General features: G+C 40.8%; 3 protein-coding genes and 1 non-coding gene across 5 annotated transcripts; 3 read left to right on the plus strand and 1 right to left on the minus strand.

The window, feature by feature from the left end:
- The first annotated feature begins 2,038 nt into the window (after positions 1-2,038).
- LOC135484339 (collagen alpha-6(VI) chain-like) lies at positions 2,039-10,420 on the plus strand. Of its 2 annotated transcripts, XM_064765702.1 has the most exons (11): positions 2,039-2,159; positions 4,617-4,635; positions 4,951-5,126; positions 5,529-5,703; positions 6,337-6,564; positions 6,842-7,170; positions 7,389-7,695; positions 7,993-8,296; positions 8,697-8,956; positions 9,303-9,355; positions 10,261-10,420. In XM_064765702.1, exons 1-10 carry the CDS (start codon positions 2,118-2,120, stop codon positions 9,338-9,340), a joined length of 1,878 nt encoding a protein of 625 aa, XP_064621772.1. In that variant the 5' UTR covers positions 2,039-2,117; the 3' UTR covers positions 9,341-9,355; positions 10,261-10,420. The 2 variants fall into 2 exon arrangements, with proteins under 2 accessions (XP_064621772.1, XP_064621773.1); XM_064765703.1 differs by lacking the exon at positions 9,303-9,355.
- On the plus strand, positions 6,130-6,202 carry Trnak-cuu (transfer RNA lysine (anticodon CUU)). Its single transcript has one exon. It is a non-coding gene; the product is annotated as a tRNA-Lys (tRNA).
- Positions 10,421-12,573: 2,153 nt separating the features above from the next.
- Positions 12,574-17,976, minus strand: LOC135484343 (zinc transporter ZIP9-A-like). Its single transcript, XM_064765709.1, has 7 exons — positions 17,766-17,976; positions 16,492-16,597; positions 15,830-16,039; positions 15,494-15,568; positions 15,068-15,153; positions 14,666-14,800; positions 12,574-14,357 (listed from the first exon to the last, which is right to left on the minus strand). The coding sequence occupies exons 1-7, from the start codon at positions 17,859-17,861 to the stop codon at positions 14,112-14,114; spliced, it is 954 nt and encodes a 317-aa protein (XP_064621779.1). The 5' UTR covers positions 17,862-17,976; the 3' UTR covers positions 12,574-14,111.
- A 47-nt stretch (positions 17,977-18,023) lies between these two features.
- On the plus strand, positions 18,024-20,262 carry LOC135484346 (enhancer of rudimentary homolog). The gene is made up of 4 exons (XM_064765712.1): positions 18,024-18,126; positions 18,473-18,575; positions 18,904-19,024; positions 19,344-20,262. The coding sequence occupies exons 1-4, from the start codon at positions 18,124-18,126 to the stop codon at positions 19,477-19,479; spliced, it is 363 nt and encodes a 120-aa protein (XP_064621782.1). The 5' UTR covers positions 18,024-18,123; the 3' UTR covers positions 19,480-20,262.
- The last annotated feature ends 245 nt before the right edge of the window (positions 20,263-20,507 follow it).

Consider the following 20,507-nt stretch of genomic DNA (forward strand, 5'->3'; position numbering starts at 1 on the left):
GAAATAAAATATTTTAACGACCACAGCGCATTGCCAATTGATGACGTCATCCTCCACATTAAAAATGTTGGCTTCTGAACTGACTGGCAAATTGCTATCAATAAAGTCAGCTGGGACGAGACTGTCAGTTGGGAGGGTATAAATCGTGGAAGGAACGCACCCGGTTTCCCGCGCTATTTGCACAGTGATTCCATGGTTTACATTGAATATTCCAAGGTTTATCAGTGTTTCCAAGGTTTCACTAATTCCATACTTTATCAACTACCTGACGTAGCGCCCTGCAGCCGTATCCGCGCGTTTGATAAATAAAGTCATGATCACCTCCATTACTTTATTTCTCCCCTTACCTTGCGTTTAAAAGCATTCAGGCCTGGCCTAATACATGGTCTATTGTCTTTATACACAAAGCCCGCTCGCACCTAGTTATACTGTCTTTTCAAATGGTTATCAGGTCACAAATCTTGATAACACTATAGATCGATGCACTTGATTGGGAACAACGTTTACGTAAACGTTGTTCCCAACGTAAACGTTGTTACGTAAACGTTGTTCCCAATAGCATTCCGCGACGTTACTATTTATAGCTCACAAGGTCATTTGAATAAGATATTGATGACGTTTTAGTCACGTGACAGTCGGACATCGACACTTATTTCTACGCATTTGAGCTTATTTCAAAGTCAATTATCTTTGACCCTGCATTGTTTTTAGCATGAATGATACCATAGATTCAGAGAGAGAAATATTCAGAACAATTATGTAGTATTTCCAACACTCGGGCATGTGCCAGATTGAATCTAACTGACCTAGTTAGAAAGCCTGAATCCATTACGAAACCGCATGTTTGCCCGACATTGCCTGTAATTCAGCGATGGGGAAATAGAGGGCAGCAGCTGCAGTCACGTCATTATCGCGGAATGCTATTGTTCCCAATCAAGTGCATCGATCTCAGAAACAGCTTCCATGGGGGTCGACATTTCGAAACCGGCAAGGACAAATAAACGAAATGTCCATTTTCTGTGGATTAGCGAGATGACCCCCTCTGGAAAAGTGGTGCTGATTGTGATGATACTTAACTTTCCAAACTCGAGACAGACAAATGGAGAGTATAGGCGTTCTGGAATGCAGGTTATTTTTTGACCTATATCAGATATTGATGTTTACATTCAGTGCTTGGCAAAAAGGGGAATATCGCCAAATTGCCTGCAAACCCGACATTTTGCTTGTCAAAGTGGACAATAGTCACACTTAAAAGCATACCCCAGTCAGAACACAGATTATAATCATGTATTAGAAGCATTTATGAATTAACGCGATGATTCACAACTGGACAGAATGACATGACATTTTGCTGAATAAGTTTTCTATTCATTCGTAGCCATCGGAAATGGTTCAAAAGTTGCATGCATAAAAACCGGCAGTATGCCGTTTTTTCGATACTCTCTTTTCACTTTTGTAAGGTCAGTTGTCAACGTTCATTTCTTTTCCTATCAGTCTCATTCTCCGTGAGTGAATTCGTCCAAGGATTACCTAGCCTATGAAGCACAAATCAACTAATGCCGGGATGTGCGGATGTGACAATTAGATGCATAGATTTAATAGTCTACTGATGTGGAGCAAGAGCAATGCTGAATAAATCCACTTATTATGTTGATTATGATGATAGTGCATTAATGATATTTGGCCTTCTACAGAAAAAATTCCCCCAAAAAATTGCTTCCGCCAGCTCTTTTTTAACCCGATCTGGAAGGTACATTGTCCTGGTCCCGTATATATACTTGGACAATTATACGTGATTTGAGAAGACAGTACAAATATTTCATTTGATTTGGTTGTTAATCGATGTACTCGAAAGCTATCCAGATGACACTGATTGCATCATGTGTCCTGAAAACCCCTCCTCGGTCTATTTATCTGTTCTCATACTGCGACAGCAAACAAAGCTATAGCGGACTCTCTTGACGTTTCCAGTGAAGTGGGTCAGGAGCCGCTTGTTTCGCAGCAATTACCGAAACGGATCGCATTGGTTGAAATTGCCACGAGGCCAACTGATGATAAAAGGATAATGAGACTGTCGATTTGATCATTTTTGATCGGTCCTACGCAGCTTGAAGACCATGGCGTCCTCTCTAGGCCTTATTCTGGTTGTAGCCGTTTCCGTAAGTACTAGACCATTTTGCTTCGTATACACAGGAATCTATCTCAATATTTCATTTTCTTTCCCTGTGAACAACAAAAAAATCGTTATTTTCAGTGTTTTTTCCTTCACAATTACAAGAGGCTATCTCTTTTGAGTTTTTCTTTTCGATCCATGTGACATAAAAACCAATCCCTCTGACTTTGAGTCGTCTTTCCTAATCCTGAACGCCGAAAGAGATCCATCTCGATTGAGGTTGGTTTTCTTCCCTCGTCTCGACATCTCTATTTACGAATTTTCCGTTCACGTCCCGACTAAAATAGTCAATCCTAATATGAGTCGTCTTCCCTAAATGTCCCATCGAACGAAATTCAGCTCAATGTTAGTCTTTTTGTGTAAAATCGAACGAAATCCAGCTCAATATGAGTATACCTTACCTGTTACGCAAAAAGTCAACCATCTCAGTTGTAGACCATGTTTTCCCTGTCCCGTCGAAAGCAATACATTATTATAAGTCATCTCAGTTTGAGTCTTCTCATCTCCGTTTACGTCGAAAATAGACCTTTCGTTCATCCCAATTTGAGCCTTCCAGACGTCGAAAGTAATCTAATTCTGAGTCTTTATCTGTCACACCGAATGTGAGCCATAATATAATTATAGAGTCAAGTCTTATATAATAACCCATACCCTGTCACGTCGAAAGAAAACTAAAAAGTTAAAATTTCGATCTCAATTTGAGTATTTTCTGTCCCTGTCACGCCAGAAGTAATCTATCTCAATATACATGTATGTATAGACACCGTTAAAGTCTTTTTTCATCCCATTTATTATAATCAAGCTGGGCGAGACATCGTCATTTTACGGTGATGCATAGACTAATTTCAATGTCGACTAATTTCAGAGTTGACAAAAAGGCCAATTTATGTGATCATTACATGAATGATGTTTTCAAGCGTAAAATAGACTCATCATGATTGATATGATAGGGTAAATCCGCAGTAATTTTTAAATTCAATTTGGAATAATCAGCGGAAAACGATTGAACAAATTGCCATAAATTACTAACTGATTAGACGGTGAAATTAATGATCCCGTAAATCTTGTTTCCGGGATAAATGTTTGGATTGGTGTGGGAAATAAAGATTTATTTGGCTGTTATCGTCGGTAAATTCAGATAGCAAAGTAGGATCAGCATTTTTTATTGCGTTTGTCCTCGACCAAGTTTACTTTATCATTGCTTCCAAAATTGGAGGACAATTACAAGCATCTTTGACCTCATTGTGGCATACCGCGACAAATTTTCATGTCAATACATGACATGAGCTAGACCTATTACATGATCTATAGCTCTATTTAATGTCCTGGCATGACAGTGCAACTATAAGTCGAGAATTATCAAATGATGACCAAAGAATAAACCTTAGTGATCAATGAACATATGTACTCCAATTTAGATGTTATTCTCTCTCATTCAAACAGCAGTATAGATATAGACTCATTTACTCCGTGTCGCACATTGCTAATTTACAAGAGACAAGTGGGTTAAATTGTCCGCAGTGGATGACAATCATACCCGAAACCGCCTTCCGCGGCAGATCCACATATACATGTTCCCATCAAGTACCCGTCAATAAAAAGGCGCTCTCATTTTATCTCAAAACGTCGCAACAGGATTCGAACCTCTCCATAATTGATGGGAAAACGGCGGGGAACGGATCAACCGTATAAGCGCAAGATCCGTGATACAGAGTACAGGAAGTCGCCTCTTAAACCAATTTATCGGCACATATTTTTGGTGCAAATTATGAGTATCAGATAAAAATGTGTTTACGGGTGTCATTCGGACATTGAGCATTGATCTATGATATTTACGCCTCTTTATTTATTTGCCATGAGTCATCTAGTACTGGTTGTTATCATCTTGATGAGCAATGGTAATTATCATTACTATCTCTCATTACTGTGGTAGATTTAGCCAATTGAGACTTAACAGAGGTAATTTTGGATAATTAGGCCCCGGCTGGCTTTTTTATGGCGGTTGTTCGTTGTTTTTTTTGCTTTTGAATTGGGATCCACGAGTCATTTTTGAAACAATTTCGTATTTGTTCAGATTTTTTTCCGACTATTACACAGACAGACAGACTGACACTGTCTAAAAACGAAACAAGGTGCAGTAAAGCTGTTTCAGTCACATCGACACAATTTTTATGTGGAGCGATAAAAATCATAGATTGCAATTTATTTATTTTTTTAATGTATCAGTCATTAGATTCACGGTTTCATTTTGGGACCACTTCGCCGCCATTACAATGCTAGTCACATGATGTCACCGATGCGAAATTATCCACCTTAATGTCCAATCTTCAATCAGACAGAAATTACTTGAAAATAACATAGACAATCACGTTTATCTGTAATTTGAAGTTTTACTGAATTATTGATTCCTTTTTGCCAATAATACTAATCTCGCTCGTTTCAGATACATACGGCATGGGCAGGTAATTAGAATTATGATTATATTGAGTTCGTTCTCTTTTAAAATGTCCTTTCTTTTAACATTCCCGCCGGCGTTTTCCGTTGCATTTTTTCCCTTACGTGTACATGTATTTGTAAGTCTTAGATCAATCAACTAAGAAAAGTTTACCAGCACAAGCGTTGTTGTATTATGATAGTCTAATTATTACCGAAGACAAATTTTAAAAGGTTAACACATGGAACACGAGAAAACACCTAAAAAGCAGCAAAGTTTCTGACCAGAATCTGGACAGAAATTTCGTCTCAGGTGTCAGGTTTTTTTAATTAATGTATTGCAGAGCGGGATTGCTACTCAAAGAAGGCGGACATCGTCTTCATCATGGATGAATCGTCCAGCATCTACCCGCAGCCTTTCAATGATCAGAAATTGTTCATCAGTAAACTAATCGACCACTTCGACATCGGACCTGAAGGCACCAGGGTTGGGCTGCTCAGCTTCGCATCGACACCAAGGGTAACAAACTTTCTCTTTGCAGCGTCTATTGTCATGATTTTAAACATCGGAATCGGTCAGGGATTTCCCAAAGCAGAATATAGTGAGATGACCACTCGTATTAACCAATCAGAAATGCCGAATTCTGCATAACCGCTGCTGTTATTAGATATGGGCCAATAAGAACAATCAGAAGGTGTTGTTTTGGGGACGAAACTTCATTTTTGCTTTAAGCCTTTTATTTTTCACTAATTTAACTATGTCACACATCTCCTTTATCTGGAGAGAGGAAAATTAGACTATGTTCTCATCGCTACTGCTGTTTTACTTTATTTCCATGGCGAGTATCGGCGGTGTGCGTCAATCCTAAATTCTCCTCGGTATTTTCTTTCTGGTCAGTCATCGTAATCTTTGCATTTGTAGCCAGTATTTGATCCTAAGACATTTAAAGACAAAGAAAGCATGGAGAAGACCGTCATGGCCATCAGACAAAAAGGAGGCAACACCTACACTTGGGATGTGCTTGACATGGCTAGGCAAAGAAGTTTCACCACGCGGGCTGGAAGTAGGATGGGTGATTCGAGCGTCCCTAAGATAGGTAAGTGACAGAGAGTAACTGCTTTCCCTCGGGCACAGGCATTACATGGTAAGAATGGCAATTTAAAGGGAGACGACAGGCAGGCCCCAGGTGGGTCAGATACACCGAGTTACACGATGTTACTGATACCTCTGACCCTCTGACGATTTCAGATTGCATCGGCACTTTGCTTGAATGAAACATATTTTTATCACTCACTTTGTCACACTGGACACAGTTTTCTAACTGTGCATGGCGACCAGCAATTGAAACCCTACTTCCTGAATTGTCCACCTCTAATATGTCGAACAGTCTCAAGTGAGGCTGCAGAGGTGTGATTTGTCGTAATCGTTAAGCAGACACCCATTTTATTGATGAGTTCCAAATCTGATTTAAAAACAATATTAATATTGAAATTAATGTCAATCCTATTCAATGTTGACGTCTGCCCGGCTAGCTCAGTCGGTAGAGCATGGGACTCTTAATCCCAGGGTCGTGGGTTCGAGCCCCACGTTGGGCGATCATATATTTTATAGTTACAGGAGGGTGCATGTAATTAAAGGGTTAACTAAAGGTACCACCATTTTTGACTGTAACTTATATCAAGCAATTAGAACTCTTTTAGAATATTATTCAATATTAAATCTTTTTCAGCCATTGTTATCACTGATGGCAACTCCCAAGAACCTCTTGAAACCGCGAAAGCAGCACAAGACCTTCGCAATGTCGGTGTCGTCATCTATGCCATTGGAGTGGGCCGCGAAGCAACCATCAGTCAGAGGGAGTTGATCGCCATTTCAGGCAACAAGAATAACGTGTTCAGAGTGGAGAGCTATGATAAGTTGAAGAACATTGAGAATGATATTTTAGATAAGGCCTGCGGTAAGTGTTTAAGATAATTATTCAAAGGGATGGTCCTCCGATGTGTATTCTACAAGGTGACCCACCTGTAATTTATATGTAGATACTTACATACCTGTCGTGCATTCGTATTTTCAAGACCAATGACACTGGATCTCTGTCATTTCTTTTACTTTGAATGTGATTGTTGTCATTTTTGGCTCTTACACATCTATCATAAAATTAAACATCGTAACGAATGTGTTTTAAAACTGAACGTACTGAATGAACGGCCCCTCACCAGTGGTGGTTTCTTCAGTGCCAGAGACACCCGCACCTCCAACGCTTCCACCAGTTACTATCTTTGAGCCCTGCGAGGATAAGAAAGCAGACGTCCTCTTCGTGATGGACACCAGTGAGAATGCCATGGACGAACAGGTCGAAGGGATGAAGGAGTTCCTTGGGGAATTGGTGTACTCGTTAGATATCGGCGCAGACAAGACCAGGGTTGGCCTCATCACCTACAGCGCTACAGCCAATCTTCAGTTCGGTTTTGATACGTACAACAACCACCAAGATATCTATAGCGGGATTAAGGCAGTAAATGCGGACCTTCTTCCTCAAGCGAATCTAATGGAGGCACTGAAGGTAAAACCAACATCGACAGACAAGCGATGGGAAAAATGTCACGACTATCATTTACCAATACTCATAGAGTCCGATTCAGATATGACATGATTATGTACTGGTATGGCGAATGCATCACCATTTTCTTTTTTGGCAAGTGAACCTTAAATAATTCTGGCAGAATTCCCCAATTACTATTGCTGTACTTGTATTTAATAGTCCTTAATGATATTTTCCAGATGGCAAATCAACAGAATTTCAACCCCAGCAGGGGTGGAAGGACAAAGATTGCCAAAGCCCTAGTCCTCATCACACCAGGGAAATCATCTGACAGCGCCGAATCCATCCGGATGGCAAGAAATCTGATGACTGACAGGGGTGTTAAAATCATTGGCATTGCTCTGACCGGGGCCAGTAGAAGAGAACTGAGCTCCGTTGCTGGTGCCAGTGATGTCATTGAGGTTGCTGACGTCAGCGGACTTCCGGCTGTTAAGGACCGGGTGGCTGGAAAGATTTGTAGATCACGACCACCACCGAATGACTTTGGTAAGAAGTATTAAACTTATATCAGATGCGGTGAAAATGTCTCGGAGTCGTCTTATTCTAGTTGACCAGGTACAGTATTCCACCCCGTACTGTAACCAAACCCAAAATGTATATTTGAACGACTTCCACAGAGCCTCCATCAGCAAGTTATAGAACATGCCAACCAATTAATTAATGAGGTTGCACACATCAGAAGAATCGTTGCATAGTATCAAAGCAGGAAAAAAAGGCCTTTTCAATTTTTAATGAATCTTTGTGTATCATTCATTTACCGTATAATACATTTCTCTTTGCCAGCATGTGGAGAGTTTCGTGGCATCGACATCGCCTTCGTCATGGACACGCAGTCTGCCGGTGGTCACGACATGGTCTTTGCATCCGAATTCATGCAGAAAGCATCAGCGAAGTTCGAGATCGGGCCAGACAAGGTACAGGTGTCTGTGGTCCCAGCCGAATGCAAATCTTTGCCAGGATTTGTCCTGGATAAATATGCAACGAAAGAAGAATTGATCAAGGGGATGGTGGTAAAACAGGAATACAGCCTTGGGCCGCTCATGACGCAAGTTACCTCGACAACTTTTGCAGCTAGCAACGGTGCTCGGTAAGTTATGAAGCTTCTTCCATATAACAATGAAAGCGCTCCGTAAAAATTGCCATTTGGAACGTATGTGGAGGAGGTGGCAGAAGAAGAGGGTGGAATGATTTTTATATCAGTTGAGAAGAAGGAATGGGACATGTATAGAGAAGGAGGTTGGGTGGTTTGTATGTCGGTTGAGCAGTAGAAAGGGGACATGTACGGAGAAGGAGGTTGGATGGTCTGCATGTCGGTTGAGCAGTAGAAAGGGGACATGTACGGAGAAGGAGGTTGGGTGGCCTGTATGTCGGTTCAGCAGTAGAAAGGGGACATGTATAAAGAAGGAGGTTGTGTATGTACAACCACAACTACTACTTTACGGAGTAGTTTTAAATCCTCTAAGTACTATCATTCCACTCCATTTTAGACCAAAGGCGGAAGTAGACCGCGCGATCGTGATAGTTACCGACGGCACACCAGACCAGGCGTCGATAAACAAGGCAGCTCAAGCCAAGGCCGATGGAATTGAGGTGTTCGTGGTCGGCGTGGGCAAGAAGGTCAACTCAAGTGTTCTTGCGAGTATGGCGAGTGACCCTGCTGCAACTCATGTTTATGGTGTGCCATCCTATCAGGAACTGGTATCCGATCCTAGAATCGTTGACGGAATCACCGCCACCATATGCCAAAGTAAGTATACGCAAACACGAATGGGTTAACGATTATCGTGGGATCGTGTCTATGATACTGTAATAGTGACTATGAGCCATCTATCCCAGTTCCGGTGAAAGAGTGAGTATGTGTAGACGTCCTTCAAATGAATTTCTTTGATTGCCTCTAAGTTCGTTTGATGCATCATTCATCATTCATTATCATTCATCACGCAACCTAGTACTATTATTAACCTATAGCAGAAGTGTTTATAGAGGCTTCATTAAAGCGGGTCACACAAAGCATTGGTTGTGGTCTTAAAAACTCTACTTGGTATTCAAACCGGAATCAACAATATGTCATCTGCTTCATTTTAAACTTTTAGGAACGAGAATGAGATTTAATATCGATGTTATCTACTGACAGCAAGTTCATCAGGTTTGGGCAAAATCCGTTTTAGAGGGTTCTTTTTTTTCTTTGGTCCAGTGCATGTAGATTTGCTGTGTATAATACGGTAAAGGGATTCTATCTTTGGTTCTTTGGCCTTATTGCCATGGAGTCATGAATATACATATCATCTAAAAATTTGAAATGAGGTGCGGAAGTGCTGGACTCCGTATGATAACAAGCCTATGACATACATGTAAAGGCGTACTCAGAGTCGGGCTAAGGTGGCCCACTGAGTCACGTCAATAATATGGCCGGCAAATTCAGTTGTTTAACAATCTACAATGTATATAAAGCTAATTGCTATATTGACGCGTTTGGCACCTAAATACAGCTTTACATAATTGTGCAGGGCTGATGCCTTTCAAAACTGAAAGAAACACTTACATATACATGACATAATTTGCATAGTTTAATATACATTGCATCAGGAAAATCCCAGCTACTTCAACATCATTGCTCATCCCGTGTGCTTCATGACACTTACGTAGGAGAAACTGGGCGTGCCATTCAAGTCCAGGTTTGGTGAGCAAAGGCACCCAAGTTGAGCCGGCACCTCAGATGTAGCGCATCATATCCACAAGGCATATCACAGACATGAAATACGCTAAGGTTCTTGAGTCTATAAGTGGTTCGAGCGAGGGGTACATCCGTGCCCTACAGACCAGCCTGAACAGAGACGGGGTGTTATACTCGGCTATTCGCTCTGACGGCGTCACTATACTACCGATCAGTGACTGTATTTCAGCTGACAAAGGATCCAGACAGGCTCGGATTTTCACTACTTATGCGGTCATTAAAAGTCTTAAACGACTTTGAGTAACACTGTTGCGTTTCATCAACCTGGCTAGGATGGCTCAGAGTAATTTCCACAGTAATAAGACATCTTTTTTCAGGTTAAATAATGACTGCCATACCCATCATCCCGGACCAAAATCTGAGCAGACGACATGAAGCAAGCATCTATATATGATCGCGGATTTCTCGAAATCAGGTTTTGGTCATGATCATCGTACTTCTGTACAATTCGTGCAATAAAAACTTTCTATTTCAAGACATTTATTGTTACTTTAACTATTAGCAATTACATGTCGGACGTATAATCTGCTAGAGGACGCCTGTCAGCTCATGTCTTCATGTCTCTATATGAGACTCGATGTATATACCAGTCACAATCAGGATAACGCTGTATCCACAAGGAAATAGGGAAATACATGTATTGGCATCAGATCAGAACATCGATTTTCTCCAGGGCCTGCAGGAGAGACAGCCAACACCAAAAGGCACATCCTACAAGGGTGTCCTTTGCCTTTGATGAACAGACGGTGGGACGTTAATCGGTGTCTCCGTCACTGAAACCAAGCTATGTGGTTGCGACAATCTGAGCTTTATCTAATGTGACACACGGACAACTCCATTTGCCCCATCAGACAGATTTTTCTATAAAAAAAGGAGGAGATTGCGTTATTGTCATCTGGTCAGGCTTGGACGCTGGTTCATCTTCATTGCTTTTCCTTTGCTATTATTAGCCTGGGAACGTCCCTCCGGGTTGGGTCCCTCAAGCGCCTTTCCTGGCAGGTCTGTCTTATATCTTCGAGTGAGACCCCGTCAAATTGTACCAGTGTTCACAACGAGTGGACAGTCACGAAAAGGAGAGGAGAACTCTTAATTTGTCTCCACAAGGAGTCTACGCTAATGGTGGTGTCCCCATCGATATTCAGAGCCTGGGATTGTCTGTATAAGGGTTGGGTCCTCTCCAGTGCCTCTCAATTCAGGTCTGTTTTCATGCCTCCCATGCGAGACCCGTAAAATATTTCATCGTCACCACCAGTACACAGTCAAAATTGGGATAGACTCTCCACTTGTTTCCACAAGGAGGGTTCGTCGTTTTTTTGTGACTCGCCATATGAGTCCGAACCGTATTGTAGGACTGACGTGATCTTTGAGTAGAAGTTTTGGATCTTGGTGTGAGAAGAATACGATCCCTAGAGTGCCAAACCTTTGCCTACATCTGAAATGGTGTCCGTAAACAAAAGCCCATGGTCACAACCAGTGGACAGTCGATCACAATTATGGGAACTCGTCACTTGTCTCCACAAGAAGGGTAGGCTAGCCAAGCCATAGCCAAAACAAGAAGACAGTCGCAACCTTAAGACGGTCCAAACCATACATTTGTCTATATACGACTTCCGTATCATAAGTTCAGTCGATAGTGCAGAGTGCTGGCCTGAGCTTCAGGATGCCACAACGTGGACTCGTAAAGATGTGACAAATGTCATACGGATTTATATACCGTGACCCTATGTTGGATATCTGCTGGGAGGACCATGTTCTTCAGAAATGACTTTTGCCAATGAGACAGTACCGGCCTGGCCCTTCCCACTACAAGTGTATAGCTGGCACCACTTGACAGTGACGGGAACGGAGATAGTCCGTTCCGGGAGACAGTAACCAACTGGATATTGTGTCTACGTTTGTGTCATTTCGTTTCAATAGCGTACAAATGTGGTGTCCCTTTCCCTATTTTATCGGCTTGGGAACGTCTCCAAGGGTTGGGCAACGTCCCCTCAAATTCCTCTTCTGGCGGGTCTGTTCTCCGTGAGCGACGCGTAAATATACATATGGTCGCATCAAGTCGACAGTCACAATTGGGACAACTTTTCACGTCTCCACAATGAACAAGGCTAGGTTTTTTCAGTACTTGTCACCATTAGAATGATACTGTCTGTCATGTTCAGAGGAGGCACCACAGAGGTGTTGCGGTTTGTTTGAATGTTTGACATCTCGACACACTCCGGACGCAGTGGCGATGTGATCATTTATTGGGGTCTGTTTAAGACGCAAATGTGCCTGTCGTCACCACCAGTGAAAGACACAATCATGAGAACTCTTCTGTTGTCTCCACATCTAGTCTTGGTTATTCTGTAATAGACACTCCAGAAGACAGTCCCAACATGAAGACGGCCTCAACAACCATCTATACTACATGTACCTTAGTGTTATTTTGTGTCCACTCGGTACAGAAGTGCTTGCTTAGCCTGGAGACAGTCTCAACTGTTTGTCACAACATAGAGAAGACACTATGCATTCCACAATAACTGATCAGAATTTCCATTCGTCCCCAATGGGTCTTACGAGGACAAAGTCACAACCAGATGGCCAGGACCATACCATGAGACAAGAATAACTGAAAAAAAATACTGTTTATCTACAATATCAACTTTTTGGACTTAAATAAAAGTAGTACTTCAGAGTCATAGTACTCACACTCATCCTATCTGCACTGTTTCTTCAGTAAGATATGATCATTTCAATTTCAACCACATACATGTAGCACAGATTACACAAAGTTTTCGGCTAATGTACAAATAAACATGTCATGCATGGGTTCTCAACTCACATAAATATCAATTCTCAGACACCAGCCAATAGCCGTTTCAAATCATCACACTTTAACCCCGTTTTGTACACACAGAGAGATATGATTGATTTGACGGTTACAAGTCGAAACAAATGCAATCTTATACTTAACTGACCAAACCCCTTCTGGAGGATTTCATAATGACGATCGAAGAACCATCAGAACCAACCCATCCCCACCCACCTCAGTGACCATGACCATAACCATGACTAGTGCTTTGAGAGTAATGAACTCTTCTGTTATTCATATTTTTAGGCACTAGTCACTCAATTAAAAGATCACTAATCCACATAAGAATTACAGGTTAGATACGTGTTATGTAAATTGAGAGGAAACATATCACTCAAATACTACAAGAACAATACCCACCACTTGACATGCAACTTTCTAGCTTGTGTTTTAAAGTATGTGAATATCTAGATTTGTACCCCATTGTCACAACAAGAAGGCAGAACAGAGGACAAATGGGATTATTGGTTTTGGTTATGCCTGCCACTGTAGGATAATGTAACATGCATGTTATCATTACTAATTCTCTAGGCCAATCAGCGCTTGCTATTGTGACATGTGACATGCACAATGTGACTTCGACAATCAAGAAGAGGATAAAATTGAATCAGCATAAAGACATTTCCATAATCAAATGGCAGGCATGACCAATTGCCTCATTTGTCATGCTCGCTGCTATCGTGTGCGACGATGAGGTGTCAATCTAGTGACATGATTATCGTCTACATTGCCACATACTCCATGGAATTCATGCCATATAATACTATCTATAACTCAGCAGTCACAACTATTTCAAGTGCCATTATTGCCACAGTGATATCTCTGCAGTCACGCAGATATTTTACAATTACAACGTACCAAAGACATTGAACATGAACCACAGGACAGATTTCAGACACTATGAATGGATCTTTCAGGGCCTTTCAATGCACATTGCTCATTACCTCCCTGAATGCTTACAATGTATGTATTGAGTGGATCAGGCCATGGCCAAAAATGGTGGCCAGAATGAACAATAACAGCCAATTTGAGGTGATTTAAGCTTTTCTATTGTCATATCCACCAGATTTCGCCAATGACTAACATGGGAGTCAGGACTCATCCAATTCAACGTCCGGGGTAACCCTGCATTAAATGTCTCATTCTGATATTCAAACTTTAAATTCTAACAAACAAAGACCGAGCACATTCTAGCTCCTATTATTCGAGCTCCTATTATCCTTTTCACCATGTCCACTTCTCAGACCTTGAATTCTACAAAAAGACTCCTCCCTCTCTGAGTATCTGAGTTCTCTCAATACCTCCAGCTCTGTTCCTTCAGTGATGATGCCCAAGTGATAACAGCACAGGTACTAATGATCCAATCACCAATAAAGTCAACTCTAACCACGTGAATCCCTTATGTTCCCTGATAATGACAGTTCCATTAACTGTGGTAGGTTGACTGCCCATACTAGCTATCTCAGGAAGCACGTGGACTGTGGAGACATAAAGAAAGGTGCCAGCACTAAATAACATAGCGATTCCAGTCGCGTTTATATTAGATAGCGTTTCTTGACTTTGCTGCAAACAGAGAAAAAGAGAAGTTAGGACAGTAAAGTTACAACACATTAATACTCTCATGGCTGGACCAACAATCCACCAAACACCCCCTCTTAAGACCCCAAGGATAGAAATTCTATTGGAGACAGCTGTATGAGGTCTTCAGCTGCAGCTTCTCAGAGACTAGAGCGCCCTGAATCAATAGACAAAATATATGAGTATCCACACTATCTTAATTTATTTCATTTTTGGTTCAAAAATGTCAACAAATTTGCCACTTTCCATCTTGGCAGTACGAAAATGAACATAGCAGAATACGTTATACTCACTTGTCCTAGGCAAAAGAATGTTATCAAAGCTAGCACAGGAGCAGCTAGTGAAAATACCAGCAGATGTCTACGTATCCTGTTTCTTTCAAAATTATCATGAAGTAAAAACGTTACTAATCCAAATGCCGCTGGTGCCTGAAACAACAAGAAATAAATGCATCACAATACGAAAGTGGACTTTTGATAAATACCTAAAGATGGTGCCATCTGAAGACGATCATACGAGATGTTACTGTTATCTCTGGTATGAACTTTCCATGGTGCTTTCTCGTCTCAATTTGATCAGGTAGATTTTTGTATACAAGTGGAGAAGACCAATATATGAGGCCCTACCTTGGATATAAATATACCATTACAGTTCACACAGGTGAATGAATCACAACACAACAAGATATACTGTACCTTATGAAGCATGATCGCAATGAAGACTATCATCGTAACATGAGCCTGTGACATACTTGCAGCAGCTCCCAATGCAACACCATCGGCTGGAAAAAGTTTTTTAAAAGTTCCTTCAAACATTATACTTAACTTGTTTTAAACTAGTTCCATTTATGTTCAATTTTACCAATTATGCAATGATTTGTGACAATGTTGGTTCAAATATGTGATTGTACCATCCATCATCATCACCCACCACAGTATATCACATTCAAAGACTGGCAGAAAAGCATGCATTCCCTAAAGACGGGAGAATGTGATGAAATTGCAAAGAGAGCTTTAGATTAAGCCTTGAACTTCACATTTTCCCTTTATCGTCCACAAGGAGTTGGGGTCATAATTCAGTCCATCCTAAATAACCTAGGCCCATCTGTGACACTTACTTACCTGCTGCATGCACTACTAAACCAATGGTAGCTGTCATTTTACTTCGACTCTGTATTGTTGTACCAGTTTCACTATCTGAAAATACGAACAAAACTGAGTCAATATCAGAAGTGAACATGGAGAAGAAGCAAAAGCAAATATCATCACTCAGCTAAATAAAATCATTGATTTTGAAATGATCTGAGAACTGTAAACGTTCCCTCTATTACTTGTGAGGGTAAATTCATACAGCTGTCCAAATCTTTCAAAGGCAAAAAATCAATCATCATCTAAGTGCATAATGCACAAACATCATTTGAAATTTTTCAGAAACAAATGTTCTATTTTCAACTATACCTGAGACATGATGACTATGTGATCCACCCCCGATCTGATCGACCAGCAACATGAAGACGAAGCCAAGTACAAGAGCCACACCGATCACACTATGAAGGTCTGCATCGTTATGGTCATGGGAATGTGTAAGGCCATGGTCATCTGCCTTGACATCTTTCTTCACAAGAGGGTTGGAAGCAGCAGCAGCAGCCTCATGGAGATGAAATGCCTCTGTAATCAAAGAGAGATGCAAATACAATGTTTTGAAGTACAGTACCAGGAGGACACTCTCTATCAATATCCTCCCACAGCTGGCCTCTGTATCATTCCTAAAAATTAACTCAATCAAAGCCCTGCTGAAATTGGCCAGATTAGGTAAGATAAGCGTGTCTTGGTCATTACATGTACATCGATGTGCATCACTCCACTGTCCACTGCTGTGAGTGTATTTTACTTAAGAGACAATCTAAAGGACAGCTATGGGAGCAGGCCTCTAAAAGGCAAGTACTCTGATTTGGTCCCAAATTGGTAATTTTCATTCAATATGACAGTGGTAAATCAGGACATAATTTGTCAGTCCCCTACTAGAGAAGTTCCAGTGAAGTTGAAATTTCTGAATGACTAAGCCTTGTGTACATGGACATGTTTGGTAATGTCTGCAGTCAAATACTCCTCTGACTTACGTTTCCTAGTTTCATATAAAGTGTGCACCCCTTCTGGTATGATCACAGATAATGCAGTTCCGACAAGCAAGCCAGCTCCAAGCACCGTCACAAGTTTCAACTTTTCCTGGAAAGAGAGAATTAGCCAACCAATATCATCACATTTTTCAAAAATATTGAGAGTGTGAATTTTATTCATTATTCTTGTCATTATTATTCAATATTGTTACTTTTACCAATATTGACTCTGACAGTGACACCGAGTGGAGTCACTGCTTACTGCCGAACTGAGAAAACAAGCACACTCTGACTACACCTACTTATGACACCAACACGAACAGAAGACACCCACACTATTTTCAAGAGCTGCAAATGTGGAATTAAAGCATTGTCACTCATGACAGTGTTGAATGTTCATCCCATCAAGTGTATGTGAATAACACAATTCCTTCACAATTCAACTGAATAACATGAATGAGGAGCCTCAAACATGTCAAAAGAACAGATGGCAATATCCTAATGATCAAATTCATCAATAGGCCCTTTTCCAGATACGCTGATACCACCTAGGGACGGCAAGACAAACTACCTTTACAATAGGTTTTTACAGTCAATGATGCCAGACAATGACTCTCGAGCCATTGGGTGATATGAATAAAGACTAGCAAATGCTTTTATCTAAATCTCCATGTACATTTACACTAGGCCTTCCTGTACAAAACCGGAGTAAAAGCATTTGCTAGTCTTTATTCATATCACCCATTGTCTGGCGTCTTTTACCGTGAAGATCTATTGTAAAGATGGTTTGTTTGGCTGACCCTAGGCTGTACCGGCGTATCTGGCAAAGGCCCTATTTAGTATGTATGCATGCAACACCGGAATACTCCTCTGATGACTTTGAATCTCCTTTGAGGACTTTGAACCAATTATAGTCGAATCTTATGACCACCAGAAAGTGTTCACCGAGGGGCGTTGCTAGCGCCCCCCCCTTCCCCGCTCGAACCCTCCTCAGCTACTGGATACTGGAGTACTGCACTGTCATTATTAGTGTCAACTGATCAGGGGCCGAGGCCGGGGGCATGGCCATGGACACTGGACAGTCCAAATCGAAATCCGCAAGAAATCTAAACACTGACTGCTGAGCTCTGCCATTACGAGCACCAATTAACATGATCATGTGTGCATGGCAACTGTGGCCTACATCCATCCGGCCCCACGCATTGCACATTGTGTACGTGGTGATGTGTACATTTTGTACTGACTACGACTGAAGTCTGAACTGAACAGAAAATTACCTCGGAAAAAGAGACCGCCAATGGAATGGAACCAGCCAAATAACAGCCAATTAACATGGCTATAGACAAGAGAATCACTGTCCAGAAGTCATCCATGATGTTATATAATCAAAATAATCATTCATCGACAATAAATATGAGTTTGACAAACAAATCAGACTAAAAGTGAAAATCACCACCGCCACATCAAACTTTTGATTGGACTGATTAACGATTGATGGCGCTGGAATCGCCAGTAGACGGCGTTGTAAATCAAAAATCCGATAATCGATACTTCATTATTTTATGTGGCATTTTCGCATTTTCTGTGCATTTTTGGCAACAAAAACACACGATTGTTGGGCAATTATCAAGCAGAATGGTATGTTCGCCGTTCATGCATGATGGAGTCGTGTTTTTAAGTATTACAAAAAAACAGTGATGTTCTAAGTCAAGAATGCAATTTAACATAAAAATGTTCAAGTATTTTTATGTTACCTATTTTCAGACACTAACTAGTTTTGTCATCTTGAAGGTGTCTTCAGTTAGGATGCATTGCGGTACAAGCCTCCACTCAGCCCATCTCACTGCCTTGGGCCCCATATCCTGGCTTTTAAGAACATGTGAGACTGATGAGTCTCACTCTCTTAGTAGGATTAGGAGTAGGATGATAGATATCTTCCTTGCAATTGCAGTAATAGAATCCTGATTAACATATTTTTTTGCAGGCTGGAGTAATTGGCATGCGTGATCATACGATACTCCTGTTACAGACTGATGCGAAGACCAAGACATTTTCAGATTATGAGACCTGCAGGGAATCCCTTGACGGTTTGTCATCATTCTCCCGGGGTTTGAAATGAGAATGAAACCAAATCAGCTGGAATGGAATAAACTTGAAAAATCTCATAGCTGAAGACTATAGGTTGTCAGTTTGGGCATGTGGCTGAAGGAGTATCAAGCCTCTTTTCAAATTTATTATCTCAAATCCTCAAGACCTGAAAGCAATCTTGATGACTCAATACAAAGAACAGAAAAGATTCTGCCACGTGATACACTTTTACTTCCATTATTTCAAAGATAAAGAACTTTTACTCCAAACAAAATTGTGTGCTAAATCAGCCTTATGAAACTGATTAGATTGCTATTTATGTTTCAGATATCTGTAAAATATTCGAAGATCATCTCCGTAAGACGTTCCCACATAATCAGTCCATTACATATGACATCAGCCAGTTGTTTGATTTCATTGACAAGTTCGCTGACATGACGTGCTTAATGTAAGTGTGGAATTGTATGAAAAAGATTTAAGGCTTGCCTTTATGTTTTTGGTTGCATGCAGTAGGAAAAATAACTTTTGCTTCTTTATGGCCGCAATGTAACAGTTGTACCTTTTAGATGTGATCAAGTAAAATTAAGTTGACGTAACTTGGGTTTCATCCGCAGAACTTCCAATTGACCCCAAACCCAGTCTACCAAATGCTGAAAGTATGTTTTTTAAAATTGCACAATGTAAACCAACATAAATTCTGTCTTTCCTCCATGTGAGTGGCAGTTGCCTTGGTTGCAGAGGATTTTAATCAACTTCATTCGTTTCAGATATGATCCAGATGACCGAGCATACGTCCCCCACACCAAGGCCTGGATCAAAGAACAGATCTACATTCTCATGAGGAAACAAGCACAGGGTCATGATTCATCAGCGCGTTCTCATCATAATATCACAAACTTTTAAGTACATTTGGAATTGGAGTCATTTACATTGCATCGTTGGAAGTAATTTTGTAATGGGTTGATGACACTGACCAACACTGTAAACCCGGGATTTAGCGACTTGTTCATTTGGCACATATTTTTGTGTTTTTTTTCTAAATTGAAAAACACTATTAGGTTGTCCTTCAGAAATGAATGTCATTAAAACAATTAATTTAACACTGTTTGTTTCAGGGATTGAAAGTATAAGTGAATTTAGAACAGCAGGTCAATACTTTCAGGTTTACAGTGTCTTATGCACACCTTGGAAAACAGATATCCAGCTGTTTGAGTTAAAGTGAATCCTTTTGACACAAGTAGATCAGAAGAAAGTACTCTAATGACTCTTTTAGATGTGACACTTTCTGTGGATTGTGGGTCTAATGTGTGGCACTGCCATCTGCGAGTTGGAATTCAGATAATGTTCCATTTGCATTCTGATTCAAGAGACCAGTGTTAGGCTGTAGGGTTCCTCTGTCTGAGAGTGTGAGAAATATGTAGATTTTTTAAAGGCCATCACAATTATGTTTCAAACATGTTAAGAGATGCTGGTTGAGAGAAATTGTATGCGACAGGCATCTGAAATCCAATCATCAACTAAGCATGGGCCACCTTGTGCAAAAAAAACTTGTAGTAGGAAATATTACTTATCTTACTTTGTGATGTAATCACTTCATGACCTATAGAATATGCCTTTATGAATTTTCTTTGTCTAATTTTCTGTCATACCTGAGTAATAAAAGGTGTGATTGTATGTACAATATAAGTTTACTCTTGTGTTTCTTTTATCATGTCTTCAGTTCCATTTTCCTCAATTTATTGATATCTTCCATAAGTCAGGATAGGCTGTACTCATGAACACAAGTGTTCACACCTTCTCAAGCATTCCATTTTGTCATGCACTGCATTCATACTCAATGATCCAAGATTACAGGGAAACCACGTGCTGGCCACCAAACAAATCCATGTGGCAAAGTCTCCCTGCCCTGATTGGGCCTTGTGAAGACTGGA

This window comes from Lineus longissimus, chromosome 3, assembly GCF_910592395.1.
Source record: "Lineus longissimus chromosome 3, tnLinLong1.2, whole genome shotgun sequence".
Classification (NCBI taxonomy): domain Eukaryota; kingdom Metazoa; phylum Nemertea; class Pilidiophora; order Heteronemertea; family Lineidae; genus Lineus; species Lineus longissimus.